This window comes from Carcharhinus amblyrhynchos, chromosome 14, assembly GCF_965287045.1.
Source record: "Carcharhinus amblyrhynchos chromosome 14, sCarAmb.v2.hapA, whole genome shotgun sequence".
Lineage (NCBI taxonomy): Eukaryota > Metazoa > Chordata > Chondrichthyes > Carcharhiniformes > Carcharhinidae > Carcharhinus > Carcharhinus amblyrhynchos.
Genome location: NC_137337.1, coordinates 62,727,368 through 62,747,619, shown reverse-complemented (window position 1 = coordinate 62,747,619; position 20,252 = coordinate 62,727,368). Strand labels below are relative to the sequence as shown.

At 39.8% G+C, this 20,252-nt stretch overlaps 1 protein-coding gene across 3 annotated transcripts in view; it reads left to right on the top strand.

Annotated features, from left to right (window-relative positions):
* The window catches only part of rad51 (RAD51 recombinase), a 70,919-nt gene extending 55,171 nt beyond the window's left edge, over window positions 1-15,748 (top strand). For all 3 annotated transcript variants that reach the window (XM_080202032.1, XM_080202031.1, XM_080202033.1), the window contains exons 8-10: window positions 900-1,029; window positions 4,821-4,942; window positions 14,714-15,748. In XM_080202032.1, the coding sequence (XP_080058158.1) occupies window positions 900-1,029; window positions 4,821-4,942; window positions 14,714-14,837 (376 nt within the window). In that variant the 3' untranslated portion in view covers window positions 14,838-15,748. The remainder of the gene's footprint in view (window positions 1-899; window positions 1,030-4,820; window positions 4,943-14,713) is intronic.
* The last annotated feature ends 4,504 nt before the right edge of the window (window positions 15,749-20,252 follow it).

Here is a 20,252-nt window from a genome sequence, read left to right as displayed (position 1 = left end):
TGTACAGAAACAGGCTATTAAGACCAGAGTCCATGCTAGTGCTTATGCTGCACTCAAGCCTCTTCCCATTTTTTTTCTCATATAAATCTGCAATCATCCATCTCCCTCAAACCTCTTCTGTCTCTGCTTTCTCTCTCAAATGATTGTCTAGCTTCACCTTTAACGCATCTGTACTAGTCACTTCAACATGACTGTGATAGCAAGTTCTATATTTTTGCCACTTTATGGGTAAAGAAGTTTCTTCTGAATTTCATTTTGGATTTCTTAGTGACTATCTTATATTGATGGCTTCTACTAATGTTCTTTCCTACAAAAGAAAATATTCTCTCTGTATAGATAGTATGCTTACAAGAACAGGTCAGAGGCTTGATATACTGCGGTGAGTAATTCAGCATCTGACTCCCCATACCTCATAGATGTTGCACAGGTTTTGAGAAGTTAGGAGGTGAGTTACTTGCCACAGAAGTCCCAGTCTACAACTTACTCTTGTAGCCCCAGTATATATAATGTATTGGTCTGATTAAATTTATGATCAATGGTAACCCCCAAGATATTGTTGGTATGAGATTCAGCACTGACAAAACCATTAGATGTCTTGGAGTGATGAGGAGATTCTCTCTTGTTGGGGATGATCATCATTGCTGCATATGGACACAGACTGTTTCATTCTCTGAGGAGATGCAAATAGTACCGAACACAGTGCAATCATCGGCGAATATGCCCACTTCTGACCTTATAAAAGAGGGAAGTTCATTCAAAATTCATCTGGATTAAAAAGTGCTGAAGATGAATTTGGATGGGACAAATAATTTTTCCTTGCGTACTTCTGATCTGATATTGTTAAGAATTCTGTAATGGTTGTTGAATGCAGTTGTTTTATGCTCCTCTTTCCAAACTAGATATGCATTGTTAATTGTGGACAGTGCAACAGCCTTGTATAGGACAGACTACTCTGGGAGAGGTGAATTATCGGCTAGGCAGATGCATCTTGCACGTTTTCTACGAATGTTATTGCGACTGGCAGATGAGGTAATGCTTCTCAAATTGTATTATTATTTTTCACAACTTTGAATTCAGAGGTATATTTGTAAACCAGGTTAGTTAGTAGGGCCAGTCAGGTTGTCAGGAGCAAGATAGAGTTAGACTTGTAATAAATGTATGAAAGTAAAGAATGAGAAAAGGAAAATGCAGAACAATATTGCTTTGAGCTGGGAATCAATACCAACAAGCTTCCTAACATTGTGTGAGTATTAAACTTTGTAGAGGACAACTATGGGGGCTGGGGATTCACATTAAGTGAAACCTAAATGATTGAAAACATTCCACTTCGCAAAATGTTTACCCAGTACCATATTATTTCACATGTTTTTTTGTTCCTAGATTAGAAAAGTTAAGGACGAACTTAGAGGAATGTTCTCCAGAACCATCAACATTTACAGCAGAAGAGAATGGGGGAGATCTTGAATGAATACTTTGCGTCGGTATTCACACAGGAGAGGGGCCTGATGTCTGGTGCTGTGCTTGAGGAGTTTGAGGATCCGTTGAGGGAAATAGTCATCACGAGGGAAGAGGTGTTGGGACTTTTAGACAGTATAAAGACGGATAAATCTCCGGGGCCTGATGGCATCTATCCCAGGCTGCTAAGGGAAGTGAGGGATGAAATTGCTGGGCCTCTGACGCAAATCTTTGTCTCTTCTTTGGACACAGGTGAGGTCCCAGAGGATTGGCGGATTGCAAATGTAGTACCGTTGTTTAAAAAGGGTCAGAGGGATAACCCAGGGAATTATAGGCCGGTGAGCTTGACTTCAGTTATAGGCAAGCTAATGGAGAGGATCCTCAAGGATAGGATGTATGAACATCTGGAGCGCTGCAATCTGATCAGGGATACGCAGCATGGCTTCGTTACAGGGAGGTCGTGCCTTACGAATCTAGTGGAAATTTTTGAAGAGGTGACAAAAACGGTTGACGAAGGACAAGCCGTTGATGTCGTCTATATGGATTTCAGTAAGGCGTTTGACAAGGTCCCTCATGGTAGGCTGATAGAAAAGGTGAAGGCTCATGGGATACAAGGGCAGGTATGTAGATGGGTGGAGAACTGGCTTGGGAGGAGGAGACAGCAGGTAGTAGTGGAAGGCTCCTTTTCCAATTGGAGGTCTGTCACCAGTGGTGTGCCGCTGGGCTCGGTACTAGGACCTCTTCTATTTGTGGTATATATTAATGACTTGGAAGAGGGGGTAGGTGGTGTGATCAGCAAATTTGCTGATGACACTAAGATGGTTGGATTGGCGGGTACTGAGGAGCAGTGCCTGGCAATGCAACAGGACATAGACAGGCTGGTAGATTGGGCAGATAGATGGCAAATGGAATTTAATCCGGAGAAATGCGAGGTGATGCACTTTGGCCGGAATAATGTGGAGGGGAGTTATACGATAAAAGGTAGAACTATCCGGAGTATAGATACGCAGAGAGACCTGGGGGTGCAAGTGCACAAGTCCCTGAAGGTGTCGGTGTCGGTGCAGGTGCAGAATGTGATGAGGAAAGCGTATGGTATGTTAGCCTTCATAAGAAGGGGTATAGAATATAAGAGTAGGAGTCTGATGTTGCAGTTGTATAGAACGTTGGTTAGGCCTCACTTGGAGTACTGCGTCCAGTTCTGGTCGCCGTACTACCGGAAGGATGTAGAGAGTGCAGAGGAGATTTACCAGGATGCTGCCTGGTATGGAAGGGCTGTCTTACGAGGAAAGATTGAACGAACTTGGGCTGTTTTCCCTTGAGAGACGTCGGCTGAGGGGGGATCTAATAGAGGTTTATAAGATTATGAAGGGGATAGATAGAGTAAATGGTGGTAAGCTTTTTCCGCTATTAGAAATGAATAGAACGAGGGGTCACGGGCTTAGGGTGAGGGGGGCTAGGTATAAGACAAATATTAGAGGGCAGTTTTTCACGCAAAGGGTAGTGGGGGTGTGGAATGCGCTGCCGAGTAAGGTGGTGGAAGCAGGCACGCTAGGGTTGTTTAAGAGTCACTTAGACAGCCACATGAGCGGTCTACATATAGGGGGATATAGCAGGCCTTACTAAACATTGTAGGCTTGGGATTCCGTTTTTGCCTCAGGGATGTTACAGTCTTTGCCTGTTTAATAATGAATTTTTTGTCTCCACAGGCATTTAAGTCCACCTTGTTGACCAGCAAGGGGCATGCATGCGGCAGGTTGTAGTGGGCTGCTCTTGGATGTTGCTTCGGGAGTTGCCTATTGCTTCATGTCGTTAGTGTGCTTAAACTGGACCATCTCGAGGGCAACATGACAGCTCAGAGACTATCTCTGTTGCTGTGCGGACACATGGATTTGGGCCTGTGTCTGTGGGAGTTTGCGCGTTCTCCCCGTGGTTGCGTGGGTTTCCTCCGGGTGCTCCGGTTTCCTCCCACATCCCAAAGATGTGCTTTTAGGCTGATTGATTGGGTAACAAATTGTCCCTATATTGGACCTCCCTGATCCTCGCACATTAGGCGTAGACTAAAATCATGAATAGGTCACTGAGACAATGGGACGGCGGCGCGGGCTCGTTGGGCCGAAGGGCCTGTTTCCCGTGTTGTGTTGTTCTTTGAGAGACCATTTAATCATTGTTGTCTGCAATAACCTTCCTAGTCTAATGGCGCTCATCCTATAGCCCTGGTTCTCTGTGCAACCTTGTCTTTTCCGATGTTTCATGTATTTCTGCACTTTCTTGTGATGTATTTTCGGCCTCACTAATTTCTGTGGCAAATAATTCTATGCTCCAACAATTCTGCATAAGAATATTTGCTCTTAACCTCAGCTTGCTCAAATAGTTGACTTTAGCACTAGCTTCCTGTCAAATAGAAATAGTTTTGCCGAAGCTGCCCCATCAAAACTCATAATTCTAAATCTCTTGTTTATTTTTGCTGAAGGACAAATGCACATGGGTACTCAAGAAATTTGATTGGTAAATTGCTGGATCCTAGTAATGAATTTTGTATTAAAAGTAGAATATGTTGGAAATCTTAAGCAGATCAGGCAGCATCTGTGGAGAGGGGAAGAGTCAACATTTAGGTCGATGATCTTTCAAAACTGGTTCTGAGAGTCTGAAATGTTAACTCTTTTTCTCTCCCCATAGCTGCTGCCTGACTTGATTGTTTCCTACAGTTCCTGTTTCTATTTCGGATTTATTGTATCTGCAAGATTTTGCATTTGTATTAATTTGTATACTTACTCCAAAACCAACTTTGAATATGTACATTTGACCATAGGCTTTTGCAGTAGTTTATAATGTAGCTTTATATTATATGCCATGAAGATCATTTTTTTTACATACAAGGAACCACATCAACAGCACTGAAAAATGGGTTTCTGATATTTCAGTAGAGCTGTTTTCCTGCATTTCAAGTTTGCATGCTTTCAGTCAGCAGGGTCACTTATGTAATACATCAGTAGTGTCTGAATTAATTGCCACCATATTGGTTCTTACTCTCTCAAATATTGATAAGAATCATAGAATCCCTACAAAAGGAGGCCATTCGGCCCATTGAGCCTGCACCAACAACAATACCACCCTATCCCCGTAACCTCAAATATTTACCCTGCTAATCCCCCCCCAAAAAGATACCACAGGGTTCTGTATTTTTCGGTTATTAACTCTTCTGGGAAAAACATTAAGTTTGGCTTTCTGGAATGTTAATATATCCATTGTGCATAAATTTAGTGGACCCTAAAGGGGCATTAACTGAAAGAAGGATTGTGATTTCTGTAACCTCTACTGAAATTGGAACATCACATTTTAACATCTTGCACTTAATTTTCTTCTAGTTTGGGGTAGCTGTCGTAATAACTAACCAGGTTGTGGCACAGGTCGATGGGGCAGCAATGTTTGCCGCCGATCCAAAAAAGCCAATTGGGGGAAATATCATCGCTCATGCATCAACAACGAGGTAAGCTGGAATTATATGGCGGTGACAGGATAGTTGGCTGCTTTTCTGTGTTAAACAGTTTGGAAATAAAGTTTCACAAATTTCTACATGATAAAGTTAACTATCTGATTTAAAATTTGCTTTGCACTGTTTGTAATTGGGATACATTTGACAAGTGATGTGAGATTATTACCTTAAAGTTCTTTTAATTATTAGACAATTATTGATCAAAATTCTCCAATTGTTTGACCTCACACATGGAAGCATAAATCCCCTAACTTGGATATGGTTCCATGGACGTTGGTCATACTCTGATAGAACATAGAACATAGAACACTACAGCACAAACAGGCCCTTCGGCCCACAAGTTGCGCCAATCACATCACCTACGTACCTACCTGATAGCATAGAAAAGTGATCATTTTTCATGCTGGAGTCTCAGACGTTGAATATATTCATGGCTGAAATATTCATGGTGTTCAGATGTGAATCTTGATGCTTGTTAATTGCTGGATGATATTTGAAATAGAAACTCAAGCCATTTTAAAAAATATTTGATCAAATTCCAGGACCTGTCTCCAGAGATTTGGAAGGTAACAGTGTGCTAATAATGAAGCAAATTAAATGTCCCATCTTGAAACCTAGTGAAATACATAAGTAGACCCAACAGATAATACGTAAGGTTGAAAACCCTAACTGTGGAATTTTTCGATTATATTTTCAAACGGCGGTTTCAGTGAGAAAATCGAAGAGAATCCCGTCAGCGTCGTCAGTGAGAAAATTCTCAGTATCTTCAGCCACTTTGGAGAATTGGGAGTGGGGGGTCCTTTTAAACCTTTCCCTAGCACTTTTTCTAAGTCCAATTTGGGGACGGGAAGTGGGGTGGCAGCCCAGAAGACAGTCTCTCATTTCTCAGAGGGAGCCAGGTGAAGATGTTGGATGGGGTAGGGCAGAGACATGACATTCTTTATTCTCGCTTGGCAGGCAGCCAGTCTGCAAGATGATAACCTTGTGTGGGAGGCAGTAGCAACAATAATGAACACAGCTGTCCGTCTAAGAGGATGGGAATGTAATGCAGGAAGATGAATTACCTTCTTTGTGTAGCAGGATAAGTCTGCCTTTTCATATATCCACCTGCACCCAATAACACAGCCATCACTTCCATAGTGATCTCAATCCCATCCACCGTACAGGGTCCCAACTCTCATCTTGCACTCCTATGCCATTATCCCCCCACCCAGTGACCCCTCTCCTCACATCCATGCTCTCACTCATCTACCACATATGCCTGACATCATTATCATCTGACTGGACATGAGTTCTTCCTACGTTCTACCCATCTGTCTTGTTGCAAGACACGCTAGCACAAGCAGTGGGTGTACCTACACCACATGGACTGCAGCAGGTCAAAAAAGAGGCTCACCATCATCTTCAAGGTCAATTAGGGATGAACTATAAATGCTGGCCTAGTCAGCAGCACCCCACATCCCATGAATGGAGAAAAAATGCATAAATCCTTAGGATTTAAAGCATTTCCACACCAAGTAAGCTATTGGAAATATAATTTCACTGCATTTTATTATAGTGCTATTTTGGTGTTTGTGTTCACTTTTTGCAGGAGTTTGTCTGAATTGTATTGCATTTTGTGTAGCATTAAATTTCCTCCTAGTTATTTCTAGATTTTGTTCTGTAAATATAGTAACCCTATTTAAACAGTTTGATATATCATTATATTCAGTGCCAGTCTGAAACCAATTGCTAGCAGGTGTATAGCACAAGTGGCTGCGGTTGAGCTGTCATGTGAAGTGTAAAATGCCTTTCCCTGAGACTTAATGAAAGTGCAGCTGTGATTGTAAAAGTAACATGTGGAGAACTGTGGACAGGAATCACTCTCGTCCTTCTCCAAGGTACAATAGTTGGTGATCTGAAACAGCTCTGAAACTTATTTTAAATGTCTCATTTTAATAAATAGAGTATTTGTTGTGGAATACAAATAAGGATCTTGTGACATGTAGTCATATTCTGTTAATCAAGACTACTTCTTTAAACTCTTCCTTCAAGCTTTCTTTCTCTTCCATTTCCAAGTCCTCTATCTTGGTGAGGTTTTCTTATTTATAGTTCATTACTCCTTGACATAACACCTCTGCTGCCCACTTACTCAGTTGCTCACTTGTACCAAGTCAACCACCTTGTTTATCCATTAACAATTCCAATGGAATGGAGCAAGACTAGTTTTTACATGTACACCAATAACACCCAACCCTGCTGCTCCATTTCTTTTCCTAGACCACATCCATGCTGTTGGACTTTTGCCCAACATATTATGGATGAATCACAACTTCCTCTAATCAATCATCAGGAAAACCAAACTTATTGATTTTGTCACCTGCAACAAATAGTGTTGGTTCAAGGCCCAGTACTTCTCTGCAGAAAATGTGACAGGTCAACCATAGCTTCCTTGCTGACATCATTCCTTTCCTGGCTCCCATCAGATTTACCTAGACCATGTCAAACCTTAGACACCTGTTCAACCTTGACCTGAGCCTCAACCCAATATCCAGTTATTTGCCATAAGATGTAAAAGTAGGCCATCCATTTTGCCCATCAAGTTTGCTCTGCCATTCAATGAAATCATGATCGTGATCTGCTAAATAGTCCTCAACTCTGCTTCTCTACCTTATCCCTGTAACCGTTCATTCTTTTACTGATTAAAATTCTTTTTATCTCAGACTTAAACATACGACGCAGCCTCTACAGCTCTCAGTGGTAAAGAATTCCATCAATTAACTACCCTCAGAAGAAATTCCTCTTCATCCCAGTCTTAAATGGATTGCTCTGAGATGATGCCCTCTGGTTCTAGCCCCTCCCGCAAGGGGAACCCTCGTCTCAGCATCTACCCTGTCAAACCCTCATGAGAATCCTATGTGTCTCAATAAAGTCACCTCTCGTTCTTTAAACTCCAATGAGTAAAGGCCCAATCTACTCAACCTCTCCTAATAAGAAAGTCCCTCCATACCTGGGATTAACCTAGTGAACCTTCTCCGGACTGTCGCCAATGTAAGAAAATCTTTCCTTAGTTAAGGGGACCAAAACTATTCACAGTATTTCAGATATGGTGTACCTAGTACCTTGTAAAGTTTTAGCAAGATTTCCTTATTTTTGTATTGCAATCCCTTTGAAATAAAGGCCAACATTTTAGATACCTTCCTTATTACTTGCTGAAACTTTTTGTGATTTATGCAAGAGGGCCCCCAAATCTTTGTGCTGCAGTTTTCTGCAGTCGTTCTCCACTTAAATGATATTTAACTCTCTTATTCTTCCTACCAAAGTGCATAACTTCATATTTTTCTACATTATTTTCTATCTGCCAAATTAGATACCTTGTGTAATCCTTCCCACTTATTTTTGTCATTTGTAAATTTGGCAATAGTACATTTACTTCCCTTGTCCAAGTCATTAATATGTATTGTAAATAATTGTGATGCCAGCACTGATCCCTATAGCACTCCTAGTTACAGGTTGCCATCCTAAAAATGCTCCTCTTAATCTCAATTCCCTGTCTTCTATCGGTTAGCCAATCCTCTATCCATGCTCATAAATTACCACCAACGTGGGCTCTTCTCTTACTAACTATCCTTTCGTGCGGTACGTTGTTGAATGCTTTTTTGGAAATCCTAGCATATTACTTATACTAGTTTTGTTTTATCTATCCTGTTCATTATCACCTCAAAGAACTAATAAATTTGTCAGGCATGATTTCCCTTTTGTGAAGCCATGCTGACTCTGCTTGATTATGTATTTCAAAATGTTCTGCTGTTACATCCTTTACCATGAATTCTTAACATTTTCCTAAAGACAGATGTTAAGCTAAATGGCCTGTTTTTTTTGTTTCCCTACCCTTTTGAGTAAGGGTACTCATTTGCAGTTTTCCAAAATTAGAGGATTTTTCAAGAATTTAAGGATTCTTGGGAGATTACAGCCAATGTATTTGCTATCTCTCTAGCTACTTCCTTAATATCCTAGAATATAATCCATAAGGTCCAGGGGATTTATCGGCCTTTAGCCCCATTATTTTCCTGAGTTTTTTGGCAAGAGGTAATTATTGTATTTATTTCCTCTTCCGCTTTTGTTCCTTGATTGCTTAATATGTATGAAATATTGTTAATGTCTTCCACTATGAGGACTGACGCAAAGTATTTATGTATCTCCTCTGCCATTTCCTGGTTCACAATTAATATTTTCCCAGTCTCATTCTCATAGAAGCTCATGTTCACTTTATTATTTAAAGAAGTTCTTTTTGTCCATTTTTATATTACTCTATTCACCCTCATTTATCTTCTCCCTCATTTTTCTGGGATATAGCTTTGTTGTGAGTTTGAACGTATTCTTTCCCTTCTATTTCTAATCTTGTAGGCATTCTCAATGTAGCAGTTTTGATTTCCCCTGTCACTTCATGTAACTATCATTTGATTTGTTGCTGGTAAATTTAAATTAGTTAATTAAATGATGTCTACTGTATCAATCAACATGTTACATTTTCAACCTCCTAATACCGCTTCTACAAACATTCAAGGATCTGACTGTAGGGGCGCTAAGTCATTGTGGGTTGATCAGTTTTTAAAACTTTCCTAAATGGAAACATTTTATGTTCCTTCTTTTAGTTTAATACTACACTTAACTTCCTTGGCTAACCATGGTTAATTTATCCCCTTCCTAACATCCTTCTTTCTCACTGGGATATAGCTTTGTTGTGAGTTTGAACGTATTCTTTCCCTTCTATTTCTAATCTTGTAGGCATTCTCAATGTAGCAGTTTTGATTTCCCCTGTCACTTCATGTAACTATCATTTGATTTGTTGCTGGTAAATTTAAATTAGTTAATTAAATGATGTCTACTGTATCAATCAACATGTTACATTTTCAACCTCCTAATACCGCTTCTACAAACATTCAAGGATCTGACTGTAGGGGCGCTAAGTCATTGTGGGTTGATCAGTTTTTGGATCTCTTCTGCAATAATATTGAATGTTGCTGAATTTTTTGCTTGTCTCCCTCTGACTTTTTAAACTGCATTTATCTTACTGGGTGTCTGTCCTTCACTGCCTCCTCTCTTTGCCCAAGAATTGATCTATTTTACCACAGTTATCACATTGTTTTCTATCTGTCCCTGATTTGCTCAGACTATCTCTGACAATGTGTCCTCTCTTCCTGCATGCATAACAATTATTTACTTTAGATGTGTGTTGCTTTTCTTGTGTTCCTTGTTCTGTAAATCCTCAGCTCTCATCGCCCAATTTAGTATCTCTATATGTGTTCCCCATTGGTATTCCCATTTTGATAACACAAGTTAATTCTGGACTAACTCCATCCATCAACATCGATAGGAATATGCTGTCATCCCTATTTGGTTTGTCTATTCCCCCATTTTCTATGTAAGCATGGAACTTCCAGCATATTCCTCGCCTGGCTTCATTTTATTATTGTTACCCTCATCCAATTTGCAATTCCATCCCCAATACTCATTTTAGTGCCCATTTGTAATTATTGTATTTCCCATCTTCATTTATTCCCCCTTGAGTTATCCATTCTGTACCTTCCAATGCATCGGATAACATTTCCCAAACTGGTCCCACTAATTTTCCTTTAATAAATATTCTTACATCATCTAAGGTTGAGTGATGTATATTCTTTGCTTCATCCATGCATTCCCAAAAAGCTGAATTCTTATAATTCCGTTTCAGGGGACCTAATGCATCTGCTATCATTTGTTTATCAGCTGATGATAAAGGTTCCAACAGAAGACTTTTCCCTACTCCCATGTGATTGAAGTACCTTTGTTCAAATTGGGACCACAGATTTTTTTCTTCATAGAACTCACAGGCTTTGATTTTCCCTTCAACTGTGTTTTTGTTTTCTGATTTTTGCCTTTTCACCACTAGGTGGAGTTTTTCTCAACTTTTATTTTTTTCAAATCGACTAATAATTCCCTCTGTTTCTTCCTTAGTATATCCATCTGATGATAAGAAATCTGATTCTGTACTTTTTACAGATTTTTTTTATTCTCATGTTCATGAGTTTCCTGATCTAACTTTTTAAGGTATGTTTCTTTTTCTTAGCCTTCTCTTGCCAATCGCTTTCTCGTAGTGGCAGTTAAAACAACTCAGGCCATTTCTGATTGGTATTTAGTCTGCTTATTCCACCAACTTTTCTGTAAATCATCAGATGCTTCAAGGTCATAGCCCTTCTTGATCATTTTCTTAATTAATTTACTATTTTCAATAACAACAGATTGAATTACTGGTCCTTCAACTCCCCATTCCTGATTATTTCCTTCTGCCATTTTTACTTAATTTGTAAAATTTGTGTTTTCTTTTTTCTTCTATCCTTGAATCTCTAGTTCCTGTCTCCGAGATTCCTAAAGTAAATTTATAGATTTTTGTTGAAAGTGCAACTTCCCTATTAACTTAATTTCCCCTTTCTTGCAAACTTATTTTTTAAAGCTGTAACACCTCCTTCATTCCCACGACTATTTAATGTTAGCTACCATCTACTCCTACTTTTCACTGCCCTGGTCAGCTTATGTTTAAATGCATGGGCATTTTATGACTGCTGACAATGGAATTAGATTTTTTTTCAACCTTAATTCCCTGGATTACACGCATCTTCTATGACTGTATTCACTCACCGTTTTGGGTCGGCTACGTGGGCCGTCTTCCCAACCCCCACTTTAAGCGCGAATCTACTGTTCTGACAGTTTTACCTTTGCAACTCCACAAGGGGTTCAGATATATCTAATTAATCCAGTGATCCAGCGCGAGCCTCCTATAAAATAAGGTGAGCTATTCTTGATAAAAAGTATATACTCATTTCAGAAGGTGTGCTCGTTTAGTTGTCAGTTCCTATGACTACACCCCATCCTCGTCACCAAAATGTAGCAGGGAATTTTGATTCAGTGGCCAGATGCCTTTAGAAAAACTAATGTAATTCTGAAAATGCAAACTTCACAAAGGTAAAGTGACTCAGGTTTAAAAGCATAACAATTTATTTAAAACTAATTTATTAAAATATAGAAAAATCAAACATGACATATAAAAAGACAGAACAATATCTTCGGCTTAAGGGAGACCTCGGATATGGGAGGCAGTGCAAAAGTACCACAGGACTTTCTGAAAAGATCTCGTCTTTCATGCCAAAATACAAGATAGTTATACTCTGTTGTTATTATAGTTCAACCCATTAATTAGCTAAGTATGATTTCATTTATTATTTAATATGACAATCTAATCATGACAGTATTTTAAATCAAATAAAATCTGTCACCTTAAATTATGTTATTTTGTTAGTTCATTCTGATTAGCAGAAGTCCATCTCTTGACATAGATTGCTTTCTTGTTGCCATAGTATCCAAGAAACCTTCTTTTGCTTAAGTCAGCACTGGCTAAATGCCAAGACTTGGTCCAATGCCAAATGTGAGCCCATCACTTGCCATCATCCCAGGCCTGGGCAGCTTGAATCGTATAAAATGTATCATCAAATGTTCATGTGCACAGATATATTTTGTATGTATCTGTTTTCAACCATTGTTTTCTTAATGCAAGTTACATAATTTTATATCAAATGTTGCCAAATCTTGAATTCTTTCATTAATGTTACTGATTTCTTTAGTCACAGTACTGACAAATTGCATGTTTCTGTTTTATGAACTTAATATAATTCAACAGATTATTTTAATACATCAAATTATTTCTAAATCATTATTAACAATTTCATTTATATAAAGCATATCTCTCTATCCTAACTGTTAGCTGCTAATGCCTATTAACCCCTTCTACACTGATCAGCCATCTTTTTTGCTAAACTCCTTTTCCAGTACACTCCAGTCAACTCTGCCCTCATTTTTTGCAATTACCTTTATTTAAGTTTAGCAGTTGTTTCTGACCTATGTATCTCACTCTCAAACTTAATGCTAAATTCTGCCATGTTATGGTCACTGTTTCCTAGCTGATCATTTACTCTGAGATCGTTTATTATATGTGCCTCTTTACACATTATCTGATCTCTGGTTGGATCAACAAAATGTTCTTGGAAGCTGTCCCAAATACACTCTATGAATTCTTCCTCATGGCTACCTCTGCATTTGATTTTCCCAATCCAAATGAAGATTGAACTCACCCATGGTTATTGTACCCCTCTTTTTACATTTCTTCTCCATTTTATGTTGTAGCTATCGTTTACGAGGCCTATAAAATACTCCCACCAATGTCTTCTTCCTCTTGTTATTTCTTACCTCCAGCCTTATGGATTCTACGTCTTCTGATCCAAGACCATTTCTTGCTATCTTCCATCACGTACTAGCAAAGCTACTCCATCACTCTTTCCTTCTTGCCTGTCCCAACAAAAATCATATACTCCTGAATATTTAGTTCCCAGCTTTGATCTGGGATAAACATTGATAAACAGCCAAAACTGTTTATTTCCACCTCTGCAATAATTGCTACCTTGCACTCATCAAAATCCATTTCCCACCAAGATTCTTATCTATGCTTTTGAAGTCCTCTAGACTCATCCTAAAGTCTCTTTTGCTGCCTTTTATCCCCCTGTGCTGCAAAATCCAAAAGTCCTTGAAGGCTGCTGTCTGGAGTTTAACCTGTGGTATTCAGCTTACCTGCAACCTTTATTGATTTACATTGCTTCCTTTTGCCTCACGCAAAATTTCAAATTCCTTACTATTTTGCCCAATCCTATTTTTGCCATTTCATTTAGCTTTACAACTCCTGTCATACCAATTAAGTCCTCCAACAGGACAGCCTTTCTCTGTCCGCTTTACTTTTGACACACCATTGGTAGAACAGCCTTTAGTTGCCTTGAATTTGTTCTCTGGAAGTGTCTTCTGAAACTCCAACTCTTCTCTCGTCCTGTAAAAACACTTCTCAAAACTCATCTTTACAACCCGGTTTTGGTAACATTTGCAACCTTTTCTACAGCAAAGACAGTGCACAAATATGTTTTGTGTTGTCTCAAGACATTGTACTTAATACATCAGAAGTCTGTAGCTCATTGGAGAATTTTTAAGTTTGATTTCCTCTTCTCCTCTTGTATTAAACGTTCATGTTTCCATGTAATAGGTTGTTTAGTATTCGGTTATTATTGAAAGATTGATATATTGATAAGTTAATCCAGTATGAAGTCTCACAACAGCAGATTAAAGTCCAACAAGTTTATTTGATAGTAAACCCACAAGCTTTTGGAATGCTGTTCCTTCGTCAGCTGAGTGAAGGTGAACTTTCCACTCACCTGACGAAGGAACAGCATTCCGAAAGCTTGTGGGTTTACTGTCAAATAAACTTATTGGACTTTAACCTGGTGTTGTGAGACTTCTTACTGTGTTTAGTCCAGTCCAACGCTGGCACCTCCACACCGTAAATTAATTCACCATGGAAGTTGATCCTGTTCTCAGCCAACATCCAGTTATAAATCTTCAGCAATAAGGAGCAACTAGTTGATCATCTTCAATTCCACGTAACTGAAGCACTTATAGCATCCTTCTGTTTTTCTGAGAACTAACCCAATATCTGTTAGGATTTGAACCATTGTGATTCAGCTGCTCACTGAATTAATTAACTGAGCTATTAAGGGAGTCTTTTAAGGTGTCTTTTTGTGATAATAAAGACCAAATATTCTTGTCAATGAAGAATAAAGAACAGTGAAATGACTTACTTAAAAGTGATAAAGGTTGTGCTGTGGGGACAGCTGCAAGAGAATTGCACATTTTTTAACCTCTTTTCTTTTTCAGATTGTACTTGAGGAAAGGGCGAGGTGAAACCCGAATCTGTAAGATTTATGACTCTCCTTGTTTGCCTGAGGCAGAGGCTATGTTTGCTATCAATTCTGATGGGGTTGGGGATGCTAAAGACTAAATGTGAATGACCCTTCCCATTCTTGGACTGGAAGCTATCAACTGCAAGCTAACATGCCCAGGACAATTAGCAATACTCTGTGTAGACATTGCACTAACCTGCTGAATGCTGTAAGCTATTTGAACTTGCGGTGGCTTTCAACTTCGGGGTATGAAGCCTCACTTAATTGAGAAATGATGTTTCAGGCAGATTTGATATTAAAATTGGGTTTCATAGGATAGATAATTTCTTATGACCTGATGTTTGTAACGTTTGGCTGGTGTTAAAGTGGGCAGAGAAAGCTACATTGAACAGTGATTCATACTGCGTTTGTGTTAAATTATTTCCAGATTCATTACCTGCAGTTTCAGTGGTGGAGGCCATTGGTAGCAACTGGAAATCTATTGAATGCAAAAGGTGGCAATGTAACATGCGTTGTAAGATAGTTTCCAAGTTTTTTCGATAAGAAGTACCCTTTTGCAAATGAAAAAGAATGAACTACATAAGTGACCATTGAACAATGGTAACAAATTGGCTCACATGCCTGTCTTATAGTGGGTCACTGAACCTATCTACGCTGCAAGAAGAATATTAGAAAGCATATTCCCTTCTTTTAATTTGTTTCTTTGATTTATTTTAAGTACCGAAGTTTATTGAGGGCGTAGAAATGGGTGCATTTAGTGCATAATTTTGTTGAACTGGGTAACGATGAAAACGCATTGCTTTAACAGAGGAATTTGTAATGTTTCTGTTTCTCAATACATCCTAAATAGGATGTCATTTATCTTTTATAAGTAAGGCTAATAAAAAGTCATTCTTGGTAATGATGGAAAACTTGAAATTCATGTAAATAAACTATTATGGCAATTACTTTAATTATATTTATGCAATTTTATTTTGTTGAAATGTGCTCTTTAAGCATTGTTTAGTGATGCCGAGTGAACCAATTTTCACTTCAAAATCACAGTATTCTTGGGGCTATCTTGTGGCATAGTGGGTAGTGTCCTACTGAGACAGAAGCTCAGGGTTCAAGATCCACACCAGGACTTGATGGCTAAGGAAGCTGCATTCAAAATGCAGCAAACAGGTTGAACATAACCTGTGAATCCTTCTTGAAGGACACGCCTCCCTAAACTGTAAAATCGTAAGATTTTAAATCCCAACACTATGGCCATGTCCATGAACTGTAAAATGTAAATTTCAAAACGTCAGGCTCGAAGGGCTAGATGGCCTACTCCTGCTCCTATTTCTTATGTTCTTATGTTATGTTCAACACAACATAAAGAAGTCAGCTATATAAGAAGGGAGAGTTAATTATAACATTGCAGAAGGGTCAGTCAACTCTGGCTTATGAGATTGGAAGAAAATTATCATGAACAATGTTGCAAGGTAATTGCATTGCCTAGTGCAATTGGAGACTGGGAGAGACATGACAAACAATGGTCCAGGACAACTGTAATTATACAACTCAATTAAGAAATTGAGAATACTGTTATCATAAATAAATGGAAATAAACTAATGCACAATGGCCATTAGCCCCTGCCAGGAAGGGAAGGAGCATTCACACACTGTCAAACCTGGAGCCAGGTAGCCCTCACTGGGGCAGGGAATATATTGTTTCCTGTTATGGAAATAACATGAGAACTGATTAACTCCATCCAGTCCCATCTAGATCAGGACATAGAATAAACTAAAGGTTTGGAAAGGTGTCTACATTGGACAATTCAGCAGGATGACAACAGGACTTGTACTTGTGACATTGTGATATGAATTATAAAAGGAGGATGACACTGGGCTTGGTCACTAGTCAAAGAAAAAGAATGCAGTGGATCATCTCTAGATCCAGGCCTACAATCAACAGTGGTAACAACGAATTGAGAGTGATTGTAAGTTTCAGCCAAACTATAGAAGGATTTGTACTGGGACAATATTGTAAGTTACAGTCAAATTGCAGAAGGGTTTGAACTGGAAATTTGTGAGAGTTTTAGTCGACCTTGGGTAGGGAGTTTTGTATTGTGAATTTTGTGTAAATTCCCAATTCACAGGAGGATTTGTACTAGGGAAGAGACTTGAGCCAAATAAACAAATGAAATTGGGGCTTAGCCAAACTCTGTATAGTGTGCATTTTGTTCTTGTAATTCCTGAGATCCAAGAACTATTGTGAGAGAGAATGGGAAACTTACATGTGCCAATGAAGGTGTCAGGAGTGGGAGAGCGTTCCAGTCAGTAATGCGATGGAAAGAAAATTGGAGTTTCATCATGATTCATTGCAATTCAGATTTCATGCAGGCAGGGAGGTGCTAGTTGGCTCAGTTGATAGGTCAGCTGATGTGGATTACATTGGTGCCAACAAGCATGGGGTTTGATCCCCATTCCAGCTGGGGTTGATTGTGTATCCATCTCCTTGCCTTACTTTGGTGGAGGTTGATGCCCTGTGGATTGGGTTGGCGTGTGGATGGAAGAAGTAATATTATTGCGCCAAGTTAGCACAGTTATACAAAGAACAAGGAGAAGTACAGCACAGGTTTAGGCCCTTCAGCTCTCCAAGCCTATCCCGATCATGATGCCCTAAGAAAAAATAGCTTCTGCCCTTACTCGGTCCATATCTCTGTTTCTTCACTACTCATGTACCCATCCAGATGTCTCTTGGATGTTGCTAATGTGTCTGTTTCCACCCCATCCTCTGGCAGTGCATTCTAGGCACCCACCACTCTCTGCATGAAAAACGTCCCCTGCACATCTCCCTTAAATTTTGCTCCTCTCACCTTGAACCTCTGCGCCCTTGTAATTGATACTTCCACCCTTGGAAAAAGCCTCTGTCTATCCATCCTTTCTATGCCTCTCATAATTTTGTACACCTCTATCAGGTCTCCCTCAATCTCTGTCCTTCCAATGAAAACATCCTAGTTTATTCAACCTCTCCTCATAGCTAACACCCCTGAGACCAGCCAACATCCTGGTGAACTTTCTTTGCACTATCTCCAAAGCTTCTACATCCTTCCGATAATGTGATGACCAGAATTACATGCCATCTCCAAATGTGGCCTAACCAAAGTTTTATGCAGCTGCAACATGATTTCCCGACTCCTGTACTCAATGGCCTGGCTGAAGGCAAGAATTCCATATGCCTACTTAAGCACCTTGGCTATCTGTGTTGCCACTTTTAGGGAATTGTGGACATGGATTCCTCTATGTTGATGTTCCTAAGGGTTCTGCCATTTACAGTATAATTCAGAATATAGTATAACCTAAATTTGATCCTCCAAAATGCATCAGCTCGCATTTGTCCAGATTATATTCCATCTGCCATTTCTGTGGCCAAGTCTCCAATCTATCTATATCCTGTTGAATCCTCTCACAATCCTCAACACTGTCAGCAACTCTGGAAATCTTCATGTCATCCACAAAATTATTAATCAGACCACCCATGTTTTCCTCCAGAAGTCCCAGCACTGATCCATGTGGAACACCACTAGCTAAGATCTCCATTCTGAAAAACACCCTTCCATCCCTACTCACTGTCTTCTATAACCAAGCCAGTTCTGTATCCATCTAGCCAACCCACCTCAAATCCCATGTGATTTTATGTTCTGTACCAGTCTGCCATGTACGATCTTGTCAAACGCCTTACTGAAGTCCATATAAACTACATCCACAGCCCTTTCCTCATCAATTTTCTTTGTCACCGCTTCAAAAAATTCAATCAAGTTGGTGAAACATGACTTTTCCCGTACAAAACCATGCTGCCTGTCACTAGCTAGTCCATTTTCCTCCAAGTGTGCATATCTCCTGTCTCTGTGTCTTCTCCAAAAGCTTCCCCACCACTGACGTTAGGCTCACCAGCCCATAATTTGCTGGATTATCTCTGCTTCCTTTTTTAAACGAGGGAACAACATTAGCTATTCTCCTGTCCTCTAGAACCTCACCTTTGGTTAAAGAGGATGTGAAGACTTCTGTTACAGCCCCAGTTTTTTCTCCCTTTGCCTCCTGCAATAACCTGGGATAGATCCCATCTGGCTCTGGGGACTTGTCTCCCTTAATGCACTGTAGGATGCTCAACACTTCCTCCTTTGATGTATTGACATTCTCAAGAGCATTTACACACCTATCCATGACCTCAACATCCACCATGTCCTCCTTCTTGGTGAATATCAATATAAGGTACTCATTAAGGATTTCACCCACTTCCTGCGCAACTTTCCTCCATTGTCCTTGAGTGGGCCTACTCTTTCTCTTGCTACCCTCTTGCTCCTAATATATGAATAAAAAGCCTTTGGACTCTCCTTGACTCTGTTTGCTAAAGACATTTCATGGTCCCTTTTAGTCCTCCTAATTCCACATTTAAGTTCCTTCCTACTTTCACTCTACTCCGTTTTTAGTTTTTAGATGCCCAGACCTACTGAATGCTTCCTTTTCCCTTTTGACTAAGTTTACAATTTCTCTTGTCATCCACGGTTCCCGAATCCTGCCATTTCTATCCTTCATTTTTGCAGGCACATGCCTGTCCTGCACTTCAATGAACTGACCTTTAAAAAACCTCCACATGTCAGATGTGGATTTGCCCTCAAATAGCTGCTCCTAATCTACATTCCCCAGTTCCTTTCTAATTTGCATGTCATTGGCCCTCACCCAATTAAGCATCCACACACAGGAGCCACTCTTGTTCTTATCCATGACTACCCAAAATCTTACGGCATTATGGTCACTAAACCCAAAATGCTCCCCCTCTGAATCATAAATCACTTGGCCTGGCTCATTCCCAATACCAAGTCAAGTATGGCCCCATCACTGTTGGATTGCCAATATACTGTATCAAAAAACCCTTCTGGACACTTCTAACTCATCTGGTTGTAAGGGATTCCCAGTCAATGTGGGGGAAGTTAAAATCACCCAACACAACAATTCTGCTTTTGTTTTGCGTCTTTTCAGTATTTGAGTACGCAGCTGCTCTTCTGTCACCTGTGGGCTGTTGTGAGGTCTATAGTACTCTCCCAACATTGTGATTTCACCCTTCTTATTCCTGAGCTCTACCCATAATGCCTCACAACAAGATCCCTCCAAGGTGTCTTCCCTCAATACAGCTGTGATCTACTCCCTAATTAGCAATGCAACTCCCTCATTCCTTTTGTCTCCTCTTCTGGTGCCCGTTGGGCACCGCAGGGGCTGAGGTGCCTTATAGACCCCGACAATCACATTTTGATTTGACGTGTCTCAAGTTTCCTTTGTACTTTTTGTTTCTGTTCGGGCCATTCCTCCTCCTTTTGGGGAGCCACCCCCTTTTTCTTTGTCCGAATGTAATTTAAGTTTGTTTACTTGGTTTGACCTGAAAGACACCCATCTAAAACAACAAAATTCTGGAATGTTAAGCTGCCAATCCTGTCCCTCCTTTAACCCTGTCTCCACAATTGCAATCGCATCATAATTCCATGCAGTAA